The sequence below is a fragment of the Tupaia chinensis genome, unplaced genomic scaffold (genome assembly GCF_000334495.1).
Source record: "Tupaia chinensis unplaced genomic scaffold, TupChi_1.0 Scaffold143996_1, whole genome shotgun sequence".
NCBI classification, from domain to species: Eukaryota; Metazoa; Chordata; class Mammalia; order Scandentia; family Tupaiidae; genus Tupaia; species Tupaia belangeri.
This window is the reverse complement of record NW_006203847.1, coordinates 3,978,253-4,001,364: the sequence shown is the minus strand read 5'-3', so window position 1 is coordinate 4,001,364 and position 23,112 is coordinate 3,978,253. Positions and strand designations below refer to the sequence as shown.

At 35.9% G+C, this 23,112-nt stretch overlaps 1 protein-coding gene across 6 annotated transcripts in view; it reads left to right on the top strand.

Moving 5' to 3' along the window:
* STAG2 (STAG2 cohesin complex component) overlaps positions 1 to 23,112 on the top strand; it is a 169,616-nt gene that overhangs the window by 89,119 nt on the left and 57,385 nt on the right. For all 6 annotated transcript variants that reach the window (XM_027767187.1, XM_027767186.1, XM_006165696.3 and 3 more), the window contains 8 exons: positions 3,795 to 3,891; positions 5,850 to 5,926; positions 7,996 to 8,200; positions 11,485 to 11,636; positions 18,161 to 18,234; positions 19,292 to 19,415; positions 20,212 to 20,310; positions 20,409 to 20,488. In XM_027767187.1, coding sequence (XP_027622988.1) covers positions 3,795 to 3,891; positions 5,850 to 5,926; positions 7,996 to 8,200; positions 11,485 to 11,636; positions 18,161 to 18,234; positions 19,292 to 19,415; positions 20,212 to 20,310; positions 20,409 to 20,488 — 908 coding nt within the window. The remainder of the gene's footprint in view (positions 1 to 3,794; positions 3,892 to 5,849; positions 5,927 to 7,995; positions 8,201 to 11,484; positions 11,637 to 18,160; positions 18,235 to 19,291; positions 19,416 to 20,211; positions 20,311 to 20,408; positions 20,489 to 23,112) is intronic.

Sequence of the window (23,112 nt, the reverse complement as noted above, 5' to 3'; positions counted from 1 at the left end):
TTTATTATTATTTTTATATCAGTTGTTTAAAATCATAATTTTATAGATTTGCTTTATTTAAAAAGGTTTTAAGTTTTATGGTTGGCTTTCTGCTCTGACAGGATTAAAGTACTGCTTTTATATTTTAGTTATGTCCTATTTAAAAAATAATTACTGTATTGAGATATTTCACACACCGTAAAATTCACCCTTTTGAAGCGTAAATTCAGTGGTTTTTAGTATATTCAGAGTCATACAGCCACCATCACAATCTATTGTGAGGATATCTTCAACATCCCAGAAATGAAACCTCATGTCCATTAGTAATCATTTCCCTCTTTCTAGGTTTAGGTCCCTAATCTAGTTTCTATAAATTAGTCTCTTCTGGATATTTCATATAAATGGGATTATACAGTATGTATTTCTTTATGAATGTGTTTTTAATTTTTTTTTAACTTATAATAATGGTAAGATTCATTTATGTTGTGACACATACTATAATTTTATGCCTCTTTATGGTCAAATAGTATTCCACTGTATGGATATACAACATTTTCCTCATTTAACCACCCATTATTTATTTATTTATTTATTTAAGGTTTTTGCCATACCTCACTAGGGATGGAGGGAGGGAGGGAAGGAGAGAGAGAGAGGGAGAGGGAGAGGGAGGGAGGGAGGGAGAGAGAGAGAGAAAGAGAGAGAGAGCGAGAGAGAGAGAGAGAGAAAGAGAGAGAGAGCGAGAGAGAGAGAGAGAGAAAGAGAAAGAGAAAGAATTGTCCTTCTGAGGTTCTGGGCACATATGCACACAGGCCTGGCATGATTTTCAAGCCACCAGGTCTGGGCCTAGAACCGCAGTTGGCTACATGGGAGTCCAGAACCTTAATCAATGTGCCAACTGCTGTCCCCAATTCATATATTTATTCATTGTACATTTGCATTGTCTTTACTTTTTTACTATTGTGAATAATATTGTGATGAATGGAGAATGGAGGAGAAGGGATAGTGGCCTGACCAAGCCCCAGCAGGTGATTTCTTGCTTTCTGTCTCTCTGTCTGTCTCTCTCTGTTGAGTGCACACACCCTATAGCAAAAACCTCTTAAAAAATTATGTTATGTGTTCTTGATACAAATCTCATATCAGGTCCATGATTTGAAAATCTCCTATTCTGTGAGTTTTCTTTTCACTTTTGAAGTTACAAAAGTTTATTTTTTTGGAGAGGTTTTTTGCTATAGGGCACGTGCGCTTGCCAGACAGACAGAGACAGACAGAAAGCTAGAAATCACCCCCCAGGGGGGATGGCCACGCCGTAATCCCTTCTCCTCCATTCTCCTCTCGGGATCCTGGACATGCACGCACACGTGCCCAGCGTGAGTTTTAAGCCACCGGGTCCGGGGCACGAACCGCGGTTGACAACGTGGGAGTCCCATGAAGTTACAAAAAAGTTTTAATTTTGAATATGTACCATTAATTTTTTCTTCCATTGCTTGTGTCTAGTATCTAAGAAGGCACTACAGATGTGATGTTTTGAACGTTCAGTTCTGTTTTCTTTGAGTTTTAGCTTTTATATTTAGGTATTTGATCTACTTGAGTTAAGTATGGTATGTATGGTGTGAGGAGGCAGACGATATCCATTGTCTCAATATCATTTGTTGAACAAACTTATTTTTGTCACTGAATTATCTTGGTATTAGTGTTAAATAAATGACCTTCAATAGAAGAGTTTATTTTCGGACTCTTAGTTTTACTGCATTTACCCTTTATTCTAGTACTACAGTGTATAGATTAATGCAGCTTTCTACTATGTTTTGAAAACATGAAGTATGAGTCTCCCTACTTTTTTTTTTTCTCTCTCTCTCTTTTAGTATTTTTTTAAAGAGGTTTTTGTTATAGGGCTCATGTGCTCACCACACAAATAGAGAGACAGAAAGCGAGAAATCACTCACCTGGGGGGTTGGTCACACCGTAGTCCCTTCTCCTCCATTCTCCTCTCGGGATCTTGGGCACGCACGCACACACGTCCGTTGTGAGTTTTAAGCCACCGGGTTTGGACGCAAACCGTGGTCGACTACGTGGGAGTCCAGTAACATAGCCATTATGCTAACTGCTGGTCACATCTTTTAGTACTTTTTGTCATAGGGTACTCATGCTCATCAGAGACAGGCTGAGAGAGAGAGGGAGAGAAAGAGAAAGAGAAAGTGAGAAATAGGACATGTCCACTCTGGGATCCCTTCTCCGGCATTTTCCCTTCTGGGTTTTGAGCACACTAAGACGTGTGCCTCTGTGTTTTTCTCGGACTTGAACCAGTGGAGTTGGCCATGTGGGACTCGGCATCTTCACCCCCATTCCACCTGCTGCCTAACTTTGTTCTTTTTCAAGATTAATTTGTTTATTCAAGATCCTGTGTATTCCCATAAAAATTGTAGCATCAGCCTTTTCATTTCTACAATGAAGACAGCTGAGATTTTGATAGAGATAGAACTGACTCTGTAGATCAATTTGAGAGTATTGGAATTTACCAATATCAAAACTGTGAATTTTTTTTTTAAAGGGAGACTTTTGCTAGAGGATTTGTCAGCCTTGCTAGAGAAATAGAGAATCACCCCCTAGAGAGGATGACCATGTCGCAATCACTTCTCCTCCATTCTCCTTTCATTTTTAGATATGCATGCACATGTGCCTTGCATGAGTTTCAATCCTCTGAGTTCAGTACTCTAACCACGGTATACTATGTGGGAGTTCAGTGACATAATCATTATGCCATCTGTTGGTCCCTTCAATTTTTAAAAAATTATTTATATATTCTGAAGGAGACTAGGAGAGAAAGACAAGCACCCTCAGTAAGGTCTCATGTTGTGATGTAACATCTCCCTTCATGGGTACACCTGTCTAGTACAGATCAACCCAGGATCTGGACCTCTGATTTTCAATACCATTCTCAGCATTGGAGAGCACTGTGCTACTACTGGTGGGCGATCGCAACTGTGCCAGTTAGCCTTTCTTTTTTTCAATTTGCTGTAAGGCATGTATGCTTGCCAGATAGAGGAGAGAAAGTGAGAAAATGAGATAGAACCCTCCTCAGTGGGCATGGTCACACCTCAGTGCTTTTTCCTCCATTCTTCTTTCAGATACTGGGCACAGACACAATGGGCCTGGCATGTTTTTCAAGCCACTCAATCCAGGACTGGAACCACACAGTTGGTCATGTGTGGACCCAGCTGTTTTATCTATCTGGCCAACTGGCTCGCCCAGCATTTTTTTAATTAATGCGGAATGATTGGTGCTAATAATTATTTTGTTCTGCATTTTCTTCTTGACCCAGGCATTCACTTCTTTTAAAATATTTTTATTTTGATTCCGTTGGGTTGTTAGTAAAGTCATCTTTGCATTAAAAAACAATGAAAAATATTTCGTCATGACTTTCCTGGTGATAATGATATTTATAGTGTTAATATTTAAATATTTTTTCAGTATTTTAGTAAAAAAGGATTAACAAATATAACTTAATTTTTTTAGTATAGGTTACTATTGATAATAAAAAATAATTATGCTTTGTAGAATTGAGTTCTGCATTTAGTTTTCAAATTCTTTTAATTAAAAATAAATAGAAGATTTGATTGTCATTTTGTGTTACTAGGTAGTTGTTTTACTGAACTTGATTTTTTTATTATTAAAATTGAACCTTAAATTTCAGTATTCAGCTATGCATATTAAAGTAATGTGATACTATGTAATGTCTCATTTTATGACTTTAATTATACTTAATTATTAAAATGTTAAAAACAACTAATGATTTTCTTTTTCCCCCTGTGCTGCAGTCGGTGGTAGATGACTGGATAGAATCATACAAACATGACCGAGATATAGCACTTCTTGATCTTATCAACTTTTTCATTCAGTGTTCAGGCTGTAAAGGTAAGATATATTTATTCTGAAAGCAGAAACTGTCAATTAGTCACTTCTTTATTTGTTCCACCGAAGAGCACTTTTATTCTTAGCACTTTTCATGGAAAATAGTGCCAAGGCATTGAATTATTTGCATTATATCCATACAAATGTATAAGGCAAAAAAGAAGCAAAGAACTAAATAAGAGACAAAGCCCATTGAGAAAGTTGGTATGTATTCGTATGTGAAAATTATCTAAAAATTTGGCAATTTATAATTGTTGTTACTTTTATTATACTGTTTCCAGCTTTCCGGGTCTGGTTTATGAACAAGGAAGTGGATTAACCTTAGTTTTCTGATCTTAAAAGTAGGAATTATTGTTTTACAGCTACATGTATACAATCACATGCACACACAAATACATGTATATATAAAGAACAGCGTGGTCATTTGAAAATCTACCTTAAATTTATCTACTTCTTATAAATCTCACATTCTGTACCTGGATATTTTTCTTTTAGATACTACATTTATGATATTCACAGTTGGAATAGTATTAAGCAAGAAAATAATGCAGTAATACAATTATAGTTTTGAAAATCAAGGTTTTACATTATCTGTCCCACTCTACTCTGTAGATCTAATGCTCCTTCAGTTGAACTGTATACATCTTCCTGCATTGTCTCCTAACATAACTTTTCTTAGAAATCTCTATTTTGATGTTTGTTCTCACTTGGCTATCTTCATATGTCCTGCTATTTCTTTTCTTTGGAGAAGTTTTTGCTATAGGGCACGTGCACTCGCCAGACAGACAGAGAGAGACAGAGAGATAGAAAGCGAGAAATCACCCCCCCGGGGGGATGGCCACACCGCAATCCCTTCTCCTCCATTCTCCTCTCGGGATCTTGGGCACGCACGCACATGTGCCCGGCGTGAGTTTTAAGCCACTGGGTCGGAGACTCGAACCGCGGTCGCCTACGTGGGTGTCCAGCGACATAGCCATTACACTAACTGCTGGTGCCTGCCCTGCTATTTCTTGTAATGTGCATCCTTTCTTCTCCCCCCTTTCATCATCTTTAAAAAATTTAAAAGTCCTTATCAAATTCTTTCTCTGTAAATCAGTTCTTGAATCCCTGTCTTGTGTGTGTATGTTGTATGTTTTGGGGTGTGGTCTGTTTATTTCATTTATTTATTTGGTCCTAGTTATAGTATTTCTTGGCATTCCTTCACCAGGGTGTTTTTTTTTTTTTATATTACCTTTAATTTTTTCTTTTTATTTATTTATTTATTATTTTAGAGTTGCATTTTTATTTATTTATTTTCTATTTTAGAGTTGCATTTTTTGTTGTTGTTATAGGGAGTGTGGCTTGCCAGAGAGACAGAAAACAAAAAGGGAGAAATTACCCCCTGGGGGGATAGCCATGCTACAGTTGCTTCTGCATTCTCTTTTTGGAATTTTGGGCACACATGCTTAAACTCCCATCATCAGTTTCAAGGCTTCAGGTCCAGGACTCAAACTATGGTCAACTATGTGGGAGTCCAGAGATATAACCATTACACCATCTGCTGGTTTCTCTCTCTCTCTCTTTTTTAAATTTTTTTTTAATTTTTAACTTTCAATTAGGTTTAGAGGTCTCTGAATGGGTGGGGACTATAACTTACTATTTATGCTTATTTATATCCCTTTCAGAAGTTCTTAAGAAAGGATTGTTTTACATACACACCGTGGTGCTTAATAGGAAGCCTGCCTAAATTCACTCTACCTAGTTCACTGTTTATATTCACATTCAAAGTTTTAAATATTTCCCTGGATGTCACCCTTTTGACATATGGTTTATATTAAAGGGGCCAATCCAGTTTATGTATTTTATATGTCTTTCCTTTGTGACTATAGATGCTTTAGTGTTAGAGACTAACTCAGGAGTTTTACCTTTTTATTTTTTAATTATTTCCTTATGTATTAACTTGTGACACTTGCAAATTTCAGGAGTTGTTACAGCAGAAATGTTTAGACATATGCAGAACTCTGAGATAATTCGAAAAATGACTGAAGAATTCGATGAGGTTAGTTATTACCCTAAATTTTTTGATAATTTTATGCGTGTTCATCTTTTTTAAAAAATAATTATTTAATTTTATTTACTCATTCATTTATTTTATTTCAATTTTTAAATTTGATAAGAGTGAGACACAGAGAGGGCGAGAAAGCAATCCACCAGGTCCAGTACTTGAACCATGGTTGGCCATGTGGGAGAGTCCAGCACCCTAAACACCATGCCACCTGCTGGTCTCCAATTTTATGCATGTTGATCTTGACTTAACTCTTAAAAGTATGCTGAAATTGAAGTATTAATGTTGGAGATAAGAGCTTTTGGTATTAGATGTAATCAAATGACTTTGGGCAAGCTGTCTTAGTGTTAGCTTCATTATCTATGAATTGGAGCTAATAATACTTTTCTCATAAGGTAGTTATGCTGATTGAATTGAGTATTTTTTATTTAATTGCTTAACAGTTTACAATTCTTAGCACATAGTACAAACTTAATAAATGGTGGCAACTATTATTTATTATCACTTTCAAAATTTTATGGAAGAATATAATTTAGTATATATGGTAAAACAAAGATTTTGTTAATATTTGAGGAACCAGGTAGCATAAACAAAGGAATATGTAAGTTACTTTATATATTTTATGTATTGAAAAAAGAATTTAAAAATCTCCTTTATGTTTGATATCAATAATAAGAGTAAATTTAATAAGTTGTACAGCCTTTTGTTTGTATTTTTACTAGTAAATATACATGTAGATTTTTTTGAGTGTAAGCTCCTTCAGGGTAGAGAGTCTTTCTCTCTTTATTCTTTTTTTAAGTTTGTTATAGGGCACATACACTTGCCTGAGAGACACAGAGAGAGAGAGAGAGAAGGAGAGAGATAGAAACTACCCTCCAGGGGTGATGACCTGCTGCAATCCTTTCTCCTCTATTCTCCTCTTGGAATTTGGCCATGTACATGTATTGGGTTTGTTTGCTGGTCAGTGTGAGACTTGAACTGCACAATCAACCATGTTGGATCCAGTTGCCTAAAGGTCCACACCACCTTCTGGTCTATTTTACCTTATTTTTTTTTAAAAAAAAGTTTCAGTTATTTTATTCATGAGAGAGAGAAAGTACCCTGAAGGGATATCACCATGCCGCGATCATCTTTTTTCATCCCTTGAGTGCTTCAAGTCCTGGCCTTGTGTGCATGCTCCAGCCGTGTTTTCAGGCTGACTCTAGAATCTGAACTCACAGTTGGCCATGTGGCCTCTAGCACTGCATTTCAGTTTTAACTTAACATTAGGCTGGGTCTGCTTTTATTTTCAAGGACTTTTTTTGTTGTTTTGTTTTTTGGTTTTTTTTTTTTTTTTTTGAGAGGTTTTTTGCTATAGGGCACGTGTGCTCGCCAGACAGACAGAGAGACATAGAGATAGAAAGCGAGAAATCACCCCCCAGGGGGGATGGTCACGCCACAGTTCTTACTCCTCCATTCTCCTCTCGGGAATTTGGGCACGCACGCACACGCGCCTGGCGTGAGTTTAATCCACCGGGTCCGGGACGCGAACCGCGGTCGACGACGTGGGAGTCCAGTGACATAGCCATTACTCTAACTGCTGGTTCCCAAGGACATTTTTATTTTTAATGATTTATGGTGAATTTCATTTTAATCTGAGACTGAAAAACTTGATTTACCCTCTTCTAAGCCTGTCCTAGCTAAATTTCTATTTCTTGTTAAAAGTTATTTGCTTATGTCAACTATTTGATGTCAAGGAGCTATTGAAAACATAGTAATCCTTTGTTGATTTATATATTGTATTTTGTATCAGACTGCAAAGATGTTTTCATAATTTTGAATCTAATATAAGTATTAATTTTTGCTTGGTTTTGGTTTCCTTTTTTAAAAAAAGTTTTAAAAAATTTATGTTTTTCACAAGTGATAGAGAAATATACAAGCGTAATATTTCTCTTAGGGTCCTGATGGCATCCCACCACCACCAAAAAACAGAGAACCTTTCAGGCTTTTGCCTAGGGTATTTCAAAAACATGTGAAATTTTAAAGCTTTAAAATGAAATTGCTGTTTTGAATTTTTGTTTTAGGATAGTGGAGATTACCCGCTTACCATGGCCGGCCCTCAGTGGAAGAAGTTCAAATCCAGTTTTTGTGAATTCATTGGTGTATTAGTACGGCAGTGTCAATATAGTATAATATATGATGAGTACATGATGGATACAGTCATTTCACTTCTTACAGGATTGTCTGACTCGCAAGTCAGAGCATTTCGACATACAAGCACCCTGGCAGGTCAGTGTTTGGAAATATTTTCTGTGTATTGCCTTACGTTAAAGGTGAAAAAGAAGACTAGGTAACTTATACTAGCAAGACTCTTATTTTTATTTATGAAGCGACTACTAAATGGACACACCATTCCTTCTCACCTCCACCCCATTGAGTTACTGGGAATGGAATTCTATTTTCAATTTCGTTTCTGTGAAGATATACTAGAATATGGGAATTTTTTGGTTGATAAGTTGTGTTCAAAGAGGTTTTGTCAGGGAGGACAGGTTACAGCAATTTTGGGAAATTGTCACTGTCATTTTGGATACGTAGTCCTGATGACTCTGTAGTTTGACTCTTGCATACCCCTCTGGGTAGGATGGCCCCTACTGTACAGTGCTTAGTCTGTATGCTTGTCTATCTTTCTTGCCACAGGGTATATGCACTTGCCAGAGAGAGACAGTGAGAAGGAAATTGAGAAATCACCCCTCAGGGGGTATGGCCATACCATAATCCCTATCTTCCATCCTCCCCCTGGAATTTTGGCCACTCACACATTTGGGCCTGGTGTGATATTCAAGCCACTGGTTCTCGGATTCATACCGGGGTGGGCCATGTTGGAGTCCAGTACCATAACTACCATGCCATCTGCTGTTCTTCAGTCTTTTTTAAAATTATTACTGTTAATTTTAATTATTATTTATACTTTTTCTAATCATTATGCATCATTTAGATTGTAAAGAGATCTTACTCAGCATGATAGACACTTCAGTGCAGCCCAGTTAAGAATACTATACACGTCTCATCAACAAATAATTAACCATATCTGTATCCCACCACTGCTTAGTCTTTTAATCATACTGCAAAAAACTTGGTTTTTCTTATGCATCTGGTTAATTTTAGGCATGTTCAAATTCTTTGATCTTTAAATTTTAGTGAATTGAGTTACATTTTTATATGTCATATGGTTAATTGTTACTGTAGGACAGTGCTTTTTGGTATTGATGCGAGTAAAATTTTTGATTTCTCTTTGATGCATAAGGTAAAATTGGTGTTTTCTTGTTGCTGAATATGTCCTTTTTGATTTCTTTGTGAATAAATCAAATAGACGTTTTTAAAAAGAATTATTTTACGTAACATTATTATTATATTATAATTTGATCAGACAGAGAGAGAAGGAAGGTGAGAAAGCAAGCCACCAGGTTCAGGACTTGAATTGCATCTGGCCATATGGGAATCTAGTAACCCAGTGCTTTTAATCACCAGGGGAACTACTAGCCTTTGAAATACGCTTTTTTTTTTTTTTTTGGGAGAGGTTTTTGCTATAGGGTACATGAGCTCGCCAGAAAGAAACAGAGAGAGAAAGTGAGAAATCACTCCCCATTGGGGAGATGGCCATGCTGCAATCCATTCTCTTCTTGGGATCTTGAGTATGCACACATACCAGTTTAAGCCACCAGGTCCAGCACTTGAACTATAGTCGACTACATGGGAGTCCAGCAACATATCCATTACGCCACCTGCTGGGCCCTCAAATAGGCTTTAACTGTTAACCTTTTCTTTCTTTCTTTTTTTTTTTTTTTTGGAGAGGTTTTTGCTATAGTGCATGTGCGCTCGCCAGACAGAGACAGACAGAGAGACAGAAAGCGAGAAATTCCCCCCCAGGGGGGGATGCCCACGCCGCAATCCCTTCTCCTCCATTCTTCTCTTGGGATCTTGGGCATGCATGCACATGCGCCCGGCGTGAGTTTAAGCCACCGGGTCTGGGACTTGAACTGCTGTCGACTACATGGGAGTCCAGCGACATAGCCATTACACTAACTGCTGGTCCCAAATTGTTAACACTTTTTATGCCCTAATACTATTGTTATTTTCAACTTCAAAAACTTTTCTGTGGGGTATTTTATTTCCTTAGAATATATTCTCAAAAAATTAACGTTGTGATTAGAGATACACGTCTAAGTTCTCTGTACATTCATACATTAATTTATTTAATTTTTCCAGGTGGCACATGTGCTCTTGGTGGGAGGTGATGGTGGTAGTGAGAAAGCACTCCCCCCCACCCCCACCCCCCCATAGGGAATAGTCTATTGCAATGCGTTCTCCCTTCAGGGTTTTAGGCATGCATATGCATGGCCCAAATGTGTTTTTCAAGCCATTGAGTGGCATTCAACTGCACAGTTGGCTATGTAGGATCAAGCTGCTTAACCACCATGGCACTGGCTGGCCCGTAAGTCCTCCATTTGTTAAAAGTGAAAATATATATCAATTACCCTTAGGATCTGTTTTTTTTTTTTTTTTCCCCAGAAGGTGTTTGGTGTGAAAGAGCTTAATTACTAAGGAATATTGTAAAGTATTATGGTGCAAGGTGAATACTTTTAGACCAGCATGACAAAATGGTTTCCTGAGGGTGTGAAATAGCTTAGAACAGAACATTGGGAAATCTCTCTCTTAAGATAATCAGTCATCAGAAATTAACATATGTGTTTGCTTTGTTGTATCATGCAGTGCACTAAGCCTGATAAATATTTTGGAGTAAGGTAAAGAAAGCACAATGTGATTAGGTCTTTCAATGAATGAGTTTTGAATCTTGGGCAGTAAGTGTTATTGTATGAAGAGTAAGATTTCTGTACCAGAAGATAGAGATCTAGGGGAAGTTTTATGAGAAAGTAGTTTATTGAGTTATTCTTTGTACTTCTGACTTTCTTCATTGCCTTTGTAATGATATAGAATGAAATTATATGAAAGTAAATACTGGTACAACTTCAGCATTTTTACACAATGTAATTTGACATGAAGCACTTATATTCCTTTTGGTTACTGAGGTAGCTTAGTGACTTCTTTATGAACTAAAGTTTACCTAAAAGGTGAATCATGCTCTCTGAGAAAGATCATTGTAAGGGACAAATTTTTGAATAGTAGGATTACAACAAATGTCTGGAGTCAGATTACCTTGTTTTCGATCCTGGTTTAACTATGTATATAAATTGTGTAATCTGTGGAAAATTTCTTAAATCTCTCTGAGCTTCAGTTTCTTTATGAACCAAATGGAAATAGTACTTAACTTTGAGGTCTATTGTGAAGATTAGAAGATAATCCTTGAAAAGTACTTAACATAGGTAACTAACAGATATGCTAGTTTTCAGTACATGCTAATTGTTGTTTTATTGTTTTTATTTTTAGCAGTTGTATTTTTTTCTGTTCAGAGCAGATCAGCCCATGTGTGCTTAATTTCTCTTAATGTGATCTTAAATTATGATTTTTTTTTCATTTGTTATACTAATTTCAACGTTTTACCCTTTCAAAAATAGCTATGAAGTTGATGACAGCTTTGGTGAATGTAGCACTAAATCTTAGCATTAATATGGATAATACACAAAGACAATATGAAGCAGAACGGAATAAAATGATTGGAAAACGAGCCAATGAGAGGCTAGAACTCCTGTTACAAAAGAGGAAAGAGGTAAATATATATGTATTGAATATTTAGGCTGTTAATGTGTAACCAAATGTCCACCATTAATTTTATAATAACTTGCTAGTTCCTGAGATAAATTTTTTTAAGATTTAAATTTAAATAACATTGCAAGTTGATTATGTGTCTAAGTTTATTCAATGTCCATGCCTATAATACCTGGACTAGTATTAAAGAGCGTTGGGCTTTTTAAAATTTTATTTACATTTATTCACTGTACATCTTTACAGTATACAACATGGTTTTCTCAGCATGAATACAGTGCATATTAGTCATGTCAGAGATATTACTATATACATTATCCACAGATATCTTTTCATATTTGTGTCTGTTAAATGTTTTGTTTGTTTTTCCTTTAGCCCCTCTCTTCTACCCCTTGCTATCCTGTTACTAGTATGTACAGCTGCCTTCCTATTATTATTCCTTCTAGTCTTTGAGTTACTGCTATAGAGTGTAGACATTGGGGATATATTAAAGTGGGGACATAGAATGCCTGTCTTTTATAATCTGGCTTTCTTTGCCAAGCATTAAATCATCCACATTCATCTCTTTGTATCACATGTCAAGGTCTCATTTTCTTTTTAATGCCTAAGTAATATTCCATAGAGTATATATCCCTGCCACCTTTATCAATCCACTCATCATTTCTTGGACATGTGGGTTGATTCCATGTCCTAGCAATTGTAAATAAAGGTACAGTAAATAAGGATATGCAAGTGTTTTTCCAACTGAGTGTTTTCCTATTCTTTGGGTAGATAGCTAAGTGTGGAATTATTGGGTCTTATGGCAGTCCCATTGGGTCACTGTGAAAGTCATGAGTCATTTTTGAATAGAAAAAGACATCATGACTTGTGCAGTGACCTAACATTTTGTAAGTTTTTGAGAAACCTCCATATCATTCTCCATAGTGGCTGTACTCATTTGTTGTGTTGTCAGGAAAGTCATGACATATTTTTGAATAGAAAAATGCATCATGACTTTCCAGTGATCTCATACATTCCACCAGTGCTGTAGAAGGATCCCCTTTTTACTGTAGCCTCACCAGCACTTATCATTCTTAAAATCTTAGCCATTCTAACCAGGGTTAAGTGTTATCTCATTGTGGTTTTGATTTGCATGTCTCTTATGATAAGAGATATTTAGCATTTTTTCATACATTTTTGGGCTGTTTGTATGTCTTGTATGTCTTCCTTGGAGATTTGTCTGTTCAGCTCACTTACCTATCTTTTGATTGGATTGATTTTTATTATCATTCTTTTTTGTGCGTATGCTGTTTGGGTTCCTTGTTTGTTCTAGTTATCAATCCCTTATCTGAGGCATAGTTTGCAAATACATTCTCCAACTGTGAGGGTTGTCTCTTCACTCTAATTATTGTTTCTTTTTCTGTGAACTGTTTATTTTGCTGTGCAGAAGCTTTTTAGCCTCATGTAATCCCTCTTGTCTGTTTTGGGGATTATTGCTTGTGCTCCGGGGGTCTATTTAAGAAGTCTTTGCCTACCCCAATGTCTCCCAGAGTCTCCCTTGTGTTTCCATCAGTAGTTTTATGTTTTTTTTTAATAATTCATTTAATTTTATTTGTTATTACTGTTTTTTAATTTGACCAGAGAGAGAGTGAAAGAGAAAGTGAGAAAGCAAGCTGTCAGGTCTGGGACTCAAACTGCAGTTGGCCAAGTAAGAGACCAGTTCCTTAACTACCACAGCACCTGCCAGGCTCATTGTTTGCAGTTTTATGTGTAGATAGTGGATCCATTTTGAGGTGATTTTTGTTAATGATGAGAGATAGGGGTCAGTTTTCATTTTTTTGTAGGTGGATATCCAGTTTTTCCAGTACCATTTGCTGAAGGGATTTTCTTTTTCCCACTGGGCGTCTTGTGCCCTTTGTCAAAGATCAGTTGGATGTATATTTTGGGATTCTTTTTGGCTTTTCAGTTCTTCTCCATTGGTCCACATGCCTGTTTTTGTGCCAATATCACCGTGTTTTGATTATCACAGTTTTGTACAATAATATATTTTGAGGTCAGTAAGATGCCTCCTACTTTACTGTTTTTCCACAGTATTGCTTTGGCAATACTGGGCCTTTTATGATTCGAGACACATTTTCTGATTGTTTTTTCTGTGTCTGCAAGGAATATCTCTAGTAGTTTGTTTGTTTTCACATTCATTTTTTAGACTTACTTGGGTAAGATTGACTTTTTTTAAAAAATTTTTATTATCATCATAATCTTCTTTCTATTACAAGGATTGACATTTTTATTATGTTATTGTTCCAATCCAGGGACATGGGTATCTTTTTACTTGCTTTACCTTATTTTCAATTTCTTTATTTAAAGTTTTTCAGTTTTTCTTGTAGAGATCTTTCACTTTTTTGTTAGGTTTATTCCTAGATAGCTTTTATAATTTTTGTGACTATTGTAAATAAGATTGCTTTCTTCAATTCTAATTCAGTTTGTTCATTGTTGGTGTATTAGAATACCGTAGAATTTTGCATGTTAATTTTGTACTCTCCCACTTTACTGTATTCATTAATCACTTCCAGGTTGTGTGTGTGTGCGTATATATTTTTGAATTTTTTCTGTATATAATCATATCATTTGTTTTAATTATGCCTGCCCATTCTTTCCTTGCTTACATTGTTTCAGTTGAGAGTTCTCACCGTAGTCTAATAGGACCCTTTATAAGTAATTTGTCATTCCTCTCTTGCCATTAAAAAAAAATTCATTTAACTTCATTCATTTATTTTAATTTGATTAGAGAGAGAGAGAGAGAGACAGAAAGAGAGAGAGATAGAGAAAGGGAAAGTGAGAAAGCAAGCTACCAGATTAGGGACTTGAACTGTGGTCGGCCATGTGGGAGTCCAGCGCCCTTAACCACGCCATCTGCTGGCCCCCACTCTTGCCATTTTTAGAATCTGGTCTTTGGTTTTGGTTTTTGCCAGTCTGGCTATAAAATGCTGGGGGAAGGATATTTTTATGTTGATTCCATTTGGCATTTCCTGTGTCTAGATGTCTGAATGTTTCTTTAGGTTTGGAATCTTTTCTGGAATTATTTCATTGAATAGATTTTGGGTGACCTTATCAGATTCTTCTTCTTCTGGAATACAGTTATTCCAATATTCAGGTGTTTAATGCATCTAGGATTTCCCATGTGTTGACCTCTTCCCCACTTCCCCTTTTTAGTTATTTTTTTCTTTCACCATTTTGTTGGTTTTGTCTAAGTCAGAGGCTTTGTCTTCTGGATCAGAAATCCTATCTTTGCATGGTTTAATATGCTATTAATACTTTTGAGGGAGGTTTCGATTTCTTATATTATGGTCTTTATCTCTAGAAGTCATTTGATTCTTTTTCTTTTTCCTCTTTGAGAGAGATTTTTGATATTGGCCACATGTACTCACAGGAGAGACAGAAAGAGAATGAAAGTGAGACGTCACCCCCAATGGGGATGGCTATACCATAATTCCTTCTCCTCCATTCTCCTTTCAGGATTTTGGACACACATGCACATGCTTCTGGTTTGAGTTTTTTAAGCTGCCAGGTACTGCACTCAAACCTCAGCTGACCATGAGAGAGTGCAGCATCTTACATACTATGCCCTTTGCTGGCTCCTGTTTGACTCTTTTATGGTGTCTGTCTGTCTATGGAGTTTCTCCTTTAAGTCACAGAGTGATGTTTTTTTCATTTCCTGGAATTGGTTGTCCATTTTCTCTTGCATCTCATTGAGTTTAGTTACAGTAAGTATTCTGAAATTTTTTTCCTGACATTTTGGTGATTACCTCTGTTTTCTCCATTTTTGGAAATGAATTATTGTGTTCTCTTGGAGGAGGGGTGTGTTTCTTGTTTTTCTCATATTTCCTCTGGCTCTGCTGGGACTTCTAGCCATCTGAAGATGTACTCACATCTTGCTGCTTCTTTGGAGTAGAATTCTGTAGCTGTGTGCACCTGTTCTTTGCTTCGATCTAAAGTAGTTTTGTACCAGTTTCTGTCTTTTAGTGTGACAGTGTGGTATCCACAGTGGGAGTTTTCAGTTTTAGATTTACAAAGGGATTTCTCTCCTCCTTTGCTGATGTGAATGTGGAAGAGATCTGCAGAGCCTCAGAGTGTTCAAATGTTTGGTTCCTATGTACCTAGAAGTATTGGGTCACTATGTGGCAGGGGATTGATGGACTTGAGTGGTGAGAATGCAGAAGTCTCCAAAATCTAGCACTGTGCAGATCACCAGACAAAACAGGACCTCTTCCCTCATCCTGGACCGGACAGTGGGCTTGAGTGAGGAGCTGCTTCTGGTTGGGCTTCCTTTCTCCTTGCTTCTTACTGGGTGAAGGGTAAATTGGTATTCAAGAGTTATTGGGCTTTCTAAGTAAGGAGATCTGGGTCAGTCTGGCAAGTTGTCTAAGCCTAATATTTATTTTCACTGTGAAAATACCTCTGAACTATCTCCTTCAACCTATAAGCAGGATGAAATGAGGTTTTACGATTATTTGAAATTACTTTAAAAAATAACATATGATTTATTTATTGGTATCTAAATCAATATTTTGGTATAGTAGGAAGGGCTTGGTTAACATTAACAATTGGCCATCAGATTGAACTTTGAAGAAAATGTTTTTTCAGCTTTATGTTAAATAATTGTAAATAAAAATTTTTGATACTGCATATGTAATTTAAATAATTTATTTGTAGGTATATTTCCATCTTGTAATGGAGATAATTGTTTTTATTTCAAACAGGCAAAGTCTGATGTTTATTTCTAAAATATGAGTAATGAAGTTGAGTTCAAATAGTTGTCATGATAATCTTAAGATATTTATTTCAACTTGGAAATTTTTTGGGGGAGTGAGAGCTCCAATTTTATTTATTTGTTTATTTTTTAAATAATTATTTATTTATTCATTCAGTTGTTTTCATTTGACCCGAGAAGGCACATAGAGATAAGGAAAGTGAGAAAGCAAGCCACCAGGTCCGAGACTTGAACCGTGGTTGGCCATGTGGGAGTGTCCAGCATCTTAATCACCACGCCACCTGCTGACCCATATTTATTTATTTTAAAATATGCTAGAGGTCATGTGTGTGTGAGAGAGTTAGTAAGAAGGCATCCCTTGTGGGGGGGGATGGGTCAGCAATTCCTTCTCCTCTTCATTTCTCCATCCTTTCAGGATTTGGGGTACAAACTGACATGCTGGGATTTGAACCTTGGTTGGCCTTGAGGTAGTCCACGCCTTTAACCACAAGGCAATGGGGCTAGTCCTAATCAGCCCGTACCTTTTGGCTAGTGAACATGAGAAGTGCATACCCTTAATAATGTGTGAAGATGCAAAATTATGTTCATGCAAGAAAACTATAATTTTTTTGGTGGGGGGGGGAGAGGTTTTGGCTATAGCGCACACGTGCTCATCGGAAAGACGGAGAGGCAGAGAGACAGAATGTGAGAAATCACCCCCCAGGGGGTATGGCCATGCTGCAGTCCCTTCTCCTCCATTCTCCTCTCGGAATCTTGGGCATGTACGCACATGTGCCCGGAGTTTAAGCCACTGAGTCTGGGACTTGAACAGTGGTCAACTACAGGGGAGTTCAGCGACATAGCAAGATTTTCTAAAAGCATAAAACATAATGTAAAAGCTAATTTAAACTTGGATTATAAAATAGAGAGTCTTCATTTAACTCTTAAGCTCTGAATTGAAAATATTTGTGTGACTGTAAGTTAAGCAGGACTTGAAATGTTTGTCTGATTATTTCAGGTCAGTTTTTATCCCACTCAAAAGAATTTAGCAGAGAGGAACATTTTTTATTTAGTTATTTTACTCTTTCTTTTTGCTCTTTGAGGAGGCACTACTTATCATGACTCTTCATACTATTAAGATGAAAATAATAAAAAATTGTTAAGCTTTTTTAATATGAACATGTGAGAGGACTTCATATACTTCATGGAAGAATGGAATTGAAGTGCAAGTTTATTTTGGTGTAATCAAATTTTGAAATGCAGGTTTTCCTTTTTTGTTTTAGTAATTATTCATCATTATTACTATTATTTTAATTTGACTGGAGAGAGACAGAAAGTGTGAAAGCAAGCCATGTCAAGGACTCGAACCGCAGTTGGCCATGTGGGAGTCCAGTGTACTTAACCACCATGCCACCTACAGGCCCTGAAATGCAGATTTTTCATAATACACATTTCCCACGAACTTTTCAAAAATCCTTTGTGTAATGTAAATGACATGTAATGATAATGAACTATGTAACAGATTTTTTATAGAACTTGTATACCAAATAAATGTATATTAGATAACATTATCATTTGAATACTAAATTCCAAGTCAAGTATGTCACATATAAGTTACTTTAGGTACCTGGTATAAACTTACTAATTTTTCTATGTGGTTACTATTGTCTTATAAAATTAGTAATTAGATATAATCAACATACTGGAAAAACTTGCATATCTTGGTGCTTATAATGACTTTTAAGTATTTTGTTGATTGTCTTTCTAATTGAAAAGAAATGGTGTGTTCTTCTTTATAGCTTCAGGAAAATCAAGATGAAATAGAAAATATGATGAATGCAATATTTAAAGGAGTCTTTGTACATAGATACCGGTAAGTCATAATAGGTTTTTCACAAGTAGCACAGTGTAACTTTTACTGTTCAAATGTGGATATTTAAGTGCTTTTGGCAGTATAAATTTTTGCAAAGAGTGTTATATTAAGATCAATGTCAAAAATCTAACCTCTGACACTGAGTCAATCTGGGAAAGTCATTTAAGTGTTTATACTTGATATTTCCTATCTGAAAAGTGGGGTAATGCTGTGCGTGACTTGCAGCTGTCCATCCAGTGGAAGCCATTGCTTTTATTAGGAGTCAAGGGAGAAAATACTTAATTGCTTTTGTATGTTATATGGTAACAGAGCCTATACAGGTTTATTTTTGACTGCTGTTTTAAGTGAGCAGAGGAACGAAATCAGTAATATTACCACAGCTTTTGTTGTAACCTTTTTTTAAATGTTGGTAGTATTTGTATTCAGTTTTTCCCTCATTCCCTCAAATTGGCTGTTAATTGCATCAGGTTAATGCTTACTGTGTAATGTCTCTATGTCCATTCTTACCCTTTCATTTCTGTTGTCATCGGTACCTTAATATGTTCTCCTATCATTCTCATACCACGAAATTATTGCAGTTTCCTAAAACATACTTTGATTGTGTTATTCCTTTGCTTTCAATGACTTACCAGTACCTACAGGATGAATTTAAAATCTTTAGTCTGACATTCAAATCCCAGTTGAGCTTGGCCTCAGTATTGTGTGTAAGTAATTCTCACTTGGTAAATTATCCTCTAGCCAGAATAGTGTGTCTATCTTTTGAACACACCATGCCTAGCAGGAGTTAGAAAAGGTTATAGTGTGAAAGATGGGATGTAATTTTGTTTTATTTAGTTTAATTTTAAATAATTACATGTTGATAATTAGGAGTTGTCTCCTAGACTGTGAGCTGTTGGCCTTTGGGCCTGGGCTTTAGTTCTACTTTTTATCCCCAGTAATACTTAAGATAGCAGTATTCTTCATATTAGGTATGGAATACTTGCCATCTCTTAAAGAAACCATAAGTCATGTAGTGTAGTGGCACTAACTATGCATAATTTTTCCTTCCTCCTTTTAGGGATGCAATAGCTGAAATCCGAGCTATATGCATCGAGGAGATTGGCATTTGGATGAAGATGTATAGTGATGCCTTTCTTAATGACAGTTATTTAAAATATGTTGGTTGGACTATGCATGACAAGGTAAGATGAGCCCTTCAGGCTGCTTGACTGTCTACACATAGGCATGGCTGTTTACAGCTCTCATTCGTAGTGAGTTTTCTGCGTGCATGTGTATTCGGGGTCACGTTCCTACAAGCTTCTCTCCTTTATTCTTTTCTGTGTATTCCATGAAAACTTGGTCTGTATCATATCAAGTCTCCTAGACTTTTGAATTCTGGCCACTGATTTAACCTTCAATGTTGAATTAGTTTTTGTGCTGAAATGTTAGGATCACATAAGTGGTGATGTTGAGGTGTTTTATAGAGCACTAAGAAGAGCTATTACTGTAATGTTATCTGAGAGTTATGTATTTTTAAAAATTCTCAATTTTGATCTTGTCTTTTGGCAAAGAGATATTTAGCCAGATGTTTACATTGTAACTTGCTCTCTGATCTTTTTTGTTTTCCATCCATTAAACTACCATTCTTTTAGAATGCCTCTTCACTAGCATTGATTAAATTTATTCTATTTCTTCCAAACTGCATTGTTTTGTAAAGGAAAAGTTACTGTGAAAATATGCTGCTATCTTTCACAATATTTTTGCTCTGAACAAATTTTCAGAAACAGCATTTGACCCTTTGAGATAACTTCAGTGGTATTTGTTCTTAAACATATATACTGATTTCTATGCTTGCATTATCAGGGATAACTGTTTCTAAAGAAGTGCCATTGTATATAAGAAGTTTACAATTTTAAAGTAGAAAATTCTGCATCCGTCTTAAACATTTAGGTTGAAAGTACACAGTTTTAATGCATTTTCTCATCTTGTTTCTTTTAGCAAGGTGAAGTAAGACTCAAATGTCTTACCGCTCTACAAGGGCTTTATTATAACAAAGAACTGAATTCCAAACTGGAGCTATTCACTAGTCGGTTCAAGGTTAGTTTTTACTTTAAGCATTTATAAATTATCTATAATTTGAAAGTATTTTTCTCTTGGCTTTTCTTTTAAAAATATTTTAATCTTTTTGTCCTTAGGATAGAATCGTGTCTATGACCCTTGACAAGGAATATGATGTTGCAGTACAAGCAATAAAATTACTTACTCTTGTTTTACAGTAAGTATCTATTTGTTAGATACCATTAATATATAGGTATCTGTACAGTGCATTTTGGTACATGATTCAAATTCATTAAATTGTAATTCTTAGTAGTTTAAATCATGAACCATTTATCCTTCACAGCTCAAGGTTTAGATTTCTCATGTAAAATTGAGAAGACACACAAGGCAGGAACTATAGAAGCTGTGAAATTGTAAATGAGCCTGGTATTCATTTGTTTCTATTCTCTTAGACAGTGTACTATTTTGCTTTTTAAAAATTTTTTTAGGTTTTTCCCATGGATTGCATGTGCTCACCAGAGACAGTGAGAGGGGGAGTAAGAAATCACTCCCTAGGGGTATGGCCTCACTGCAGTATCTTCTCCTTCAGTCTTCTATGATTTTGGGTACAAACACACATGCACCCAGTGTGATTTTCAAGCTGTGAGGTCTGGAACTAGAAATCACAATCAGCCATGTGGGAGTCCAGCACCTTAACCACCATGCCACCTGATGGCCATCTATCTTACTGCTTCTTATGTTCTTGAAATAAAGTTAAACTCTCTGAAGACATTAAAAATGTGCTTATTAGGGACAGCAGGTGGCGTGGTGCTTAAGGCTTTACGCTTCTATGATTTTGGCTACTCTGGATAGTTGATATAAGTTGAATCATTCAGGATTTGTCCTTCAGTATGTGTCTTCATTCACTTATTATATTGTTCCACAGTTTGTCCATGTTCTGAACTTGTATCAGTACTTCTTTATATGGTTGAATGACATTTCAGCATGTATATGTATACCACGTTTTGTCTTCCCATTTATCTGTTGGTGGACATTTGGGACCTTTCTACCTTTTGACTCTTGTGAACAAATCTGCTATGAACATATATGTGGCAAGTATCTGTTCAAGTTCCTGCTTTCAGTTCTTTTGTGTAGAAAGAAGTAGAATTGCCAGTCACATGGTAATTCTGTGTTTAATTTTTTGAGGACTAGCCCTCCTGTTTTTCGGAGTGGTTACATTCCTACCAGTGGTTTCCTGAATTTCATATGTCTTCACATGCTCACTAATAACTTCTTTTCCATTAAAAAAATTATTTATGTAATGTTATTAGCATTATTTTAATTTAATCAAAGAGACAGAGAATGACAGAGAATGAGAGAGCAAGAGAGATAGGGGAAGTGAGAAAATATGCCTCCAGGCCTGAGGCTCAAATTGTGGTTGGCCATGTGGGAGTCCAACACCTTAACCACCACAGTAGCTGTTGGCCCTATTTTATATTTTTCAAAATAATCAATAACCTGGTGCTGTCTCTCTACCACATACTTTGGTCACATATTGGAACTTATGAAGTCTTGTTTTAAATTAATATAAAGATTTTATAAAAATACTTAATAAAGATGTTCACTAAATGTATATGAAAAAATCTTTTTTTTTTATGAAAAAATCTTAATAAAATGCATCTAAGGGACATGGAAGAAGACTTGAGTTTGGAAAATTTACTTAAGAAAAAACAGTGTTTTAAGATTTATAATCTCTCTTAAATTCTTGTATTTTAACATCTTCATTATAATAATGGCAAAGTGTGTTTTTTTAAAATTAAATTTAAGAAATATATGGAAAATACAGTGCATTAGAGCAGCCAGCAGAATTGTGAATAAAAACTAATGGTTGAAGACTAGTCCAGTATGGTTTTAAGTTATATTGTAAAACCAAAGCAATTTAAAACTTTTGGTACTGGTGCTAGATAAAAAGATCAGTGTATGTAACAGAATAAAATGGAGACAAACGTAACTACTTATAGGATTCTATATAGGATTCGGATGGCATTTCCTACCAGTAAGAAATATAGACAGTGGATATTGTTTGTCAACTAGAGTATATTTACAGGAAAAGTAAAATTGGATTCGTATTTTATTTTTTCCCTAAAATAATTTCTAAATGGATATGTGTAAACAAATAATGAAACTATCATTACCCGATATCAAAAATGCTTATACTAGGCCAGCAGATGGTGGTGTGGATGTTTGGGCGGCTGGATCCCACATGGCCTAATTAGTATTAGTAGTTTGAGTCCTGGACTCAGTGGGCTAGAAAACATGCTGGTTGAATGTATGTACATGCTCAAAATCGTAAGAGAATGGAAGAGAAGTTACTGTGACATGGCTATTCCAGCCCACCTTTCGTAGAGGGGGCAGTGTTTTCTCTCCAGTGGTTGCACGTTCCCTATAGCAAACTTAGGAAAAAATGCTTAGGGCCTAGAATTGTTTTAGATTGGTATTTTGTTGTTGTTTTTGGATAGTGGAATATTTGAATATACATAATGAGATATAGCCAATGTAAATACTTCCATGATTTCATAAAGTTCATGCAAGAGGCATATTATCATAAAACTACTCATAGAAGTGAGAAAAGTTTTGCACTAAGATATACTCATACTTTAATTCCATTTAAAAATTAGTGTTTTGAATTACTCTTGTATTATGTCATTTAATATACCAACTTTGTGAGATAGATGGTGATAGATAGATATCCCCATTGATATGACATGGATTACATTGAAGTAATTTTTTCAAAAAAGAGTTACTTCCTTCATTTCTTTCATTTTTGCTATAGGGCACATGTACTTACCAGAGAGACAGAGA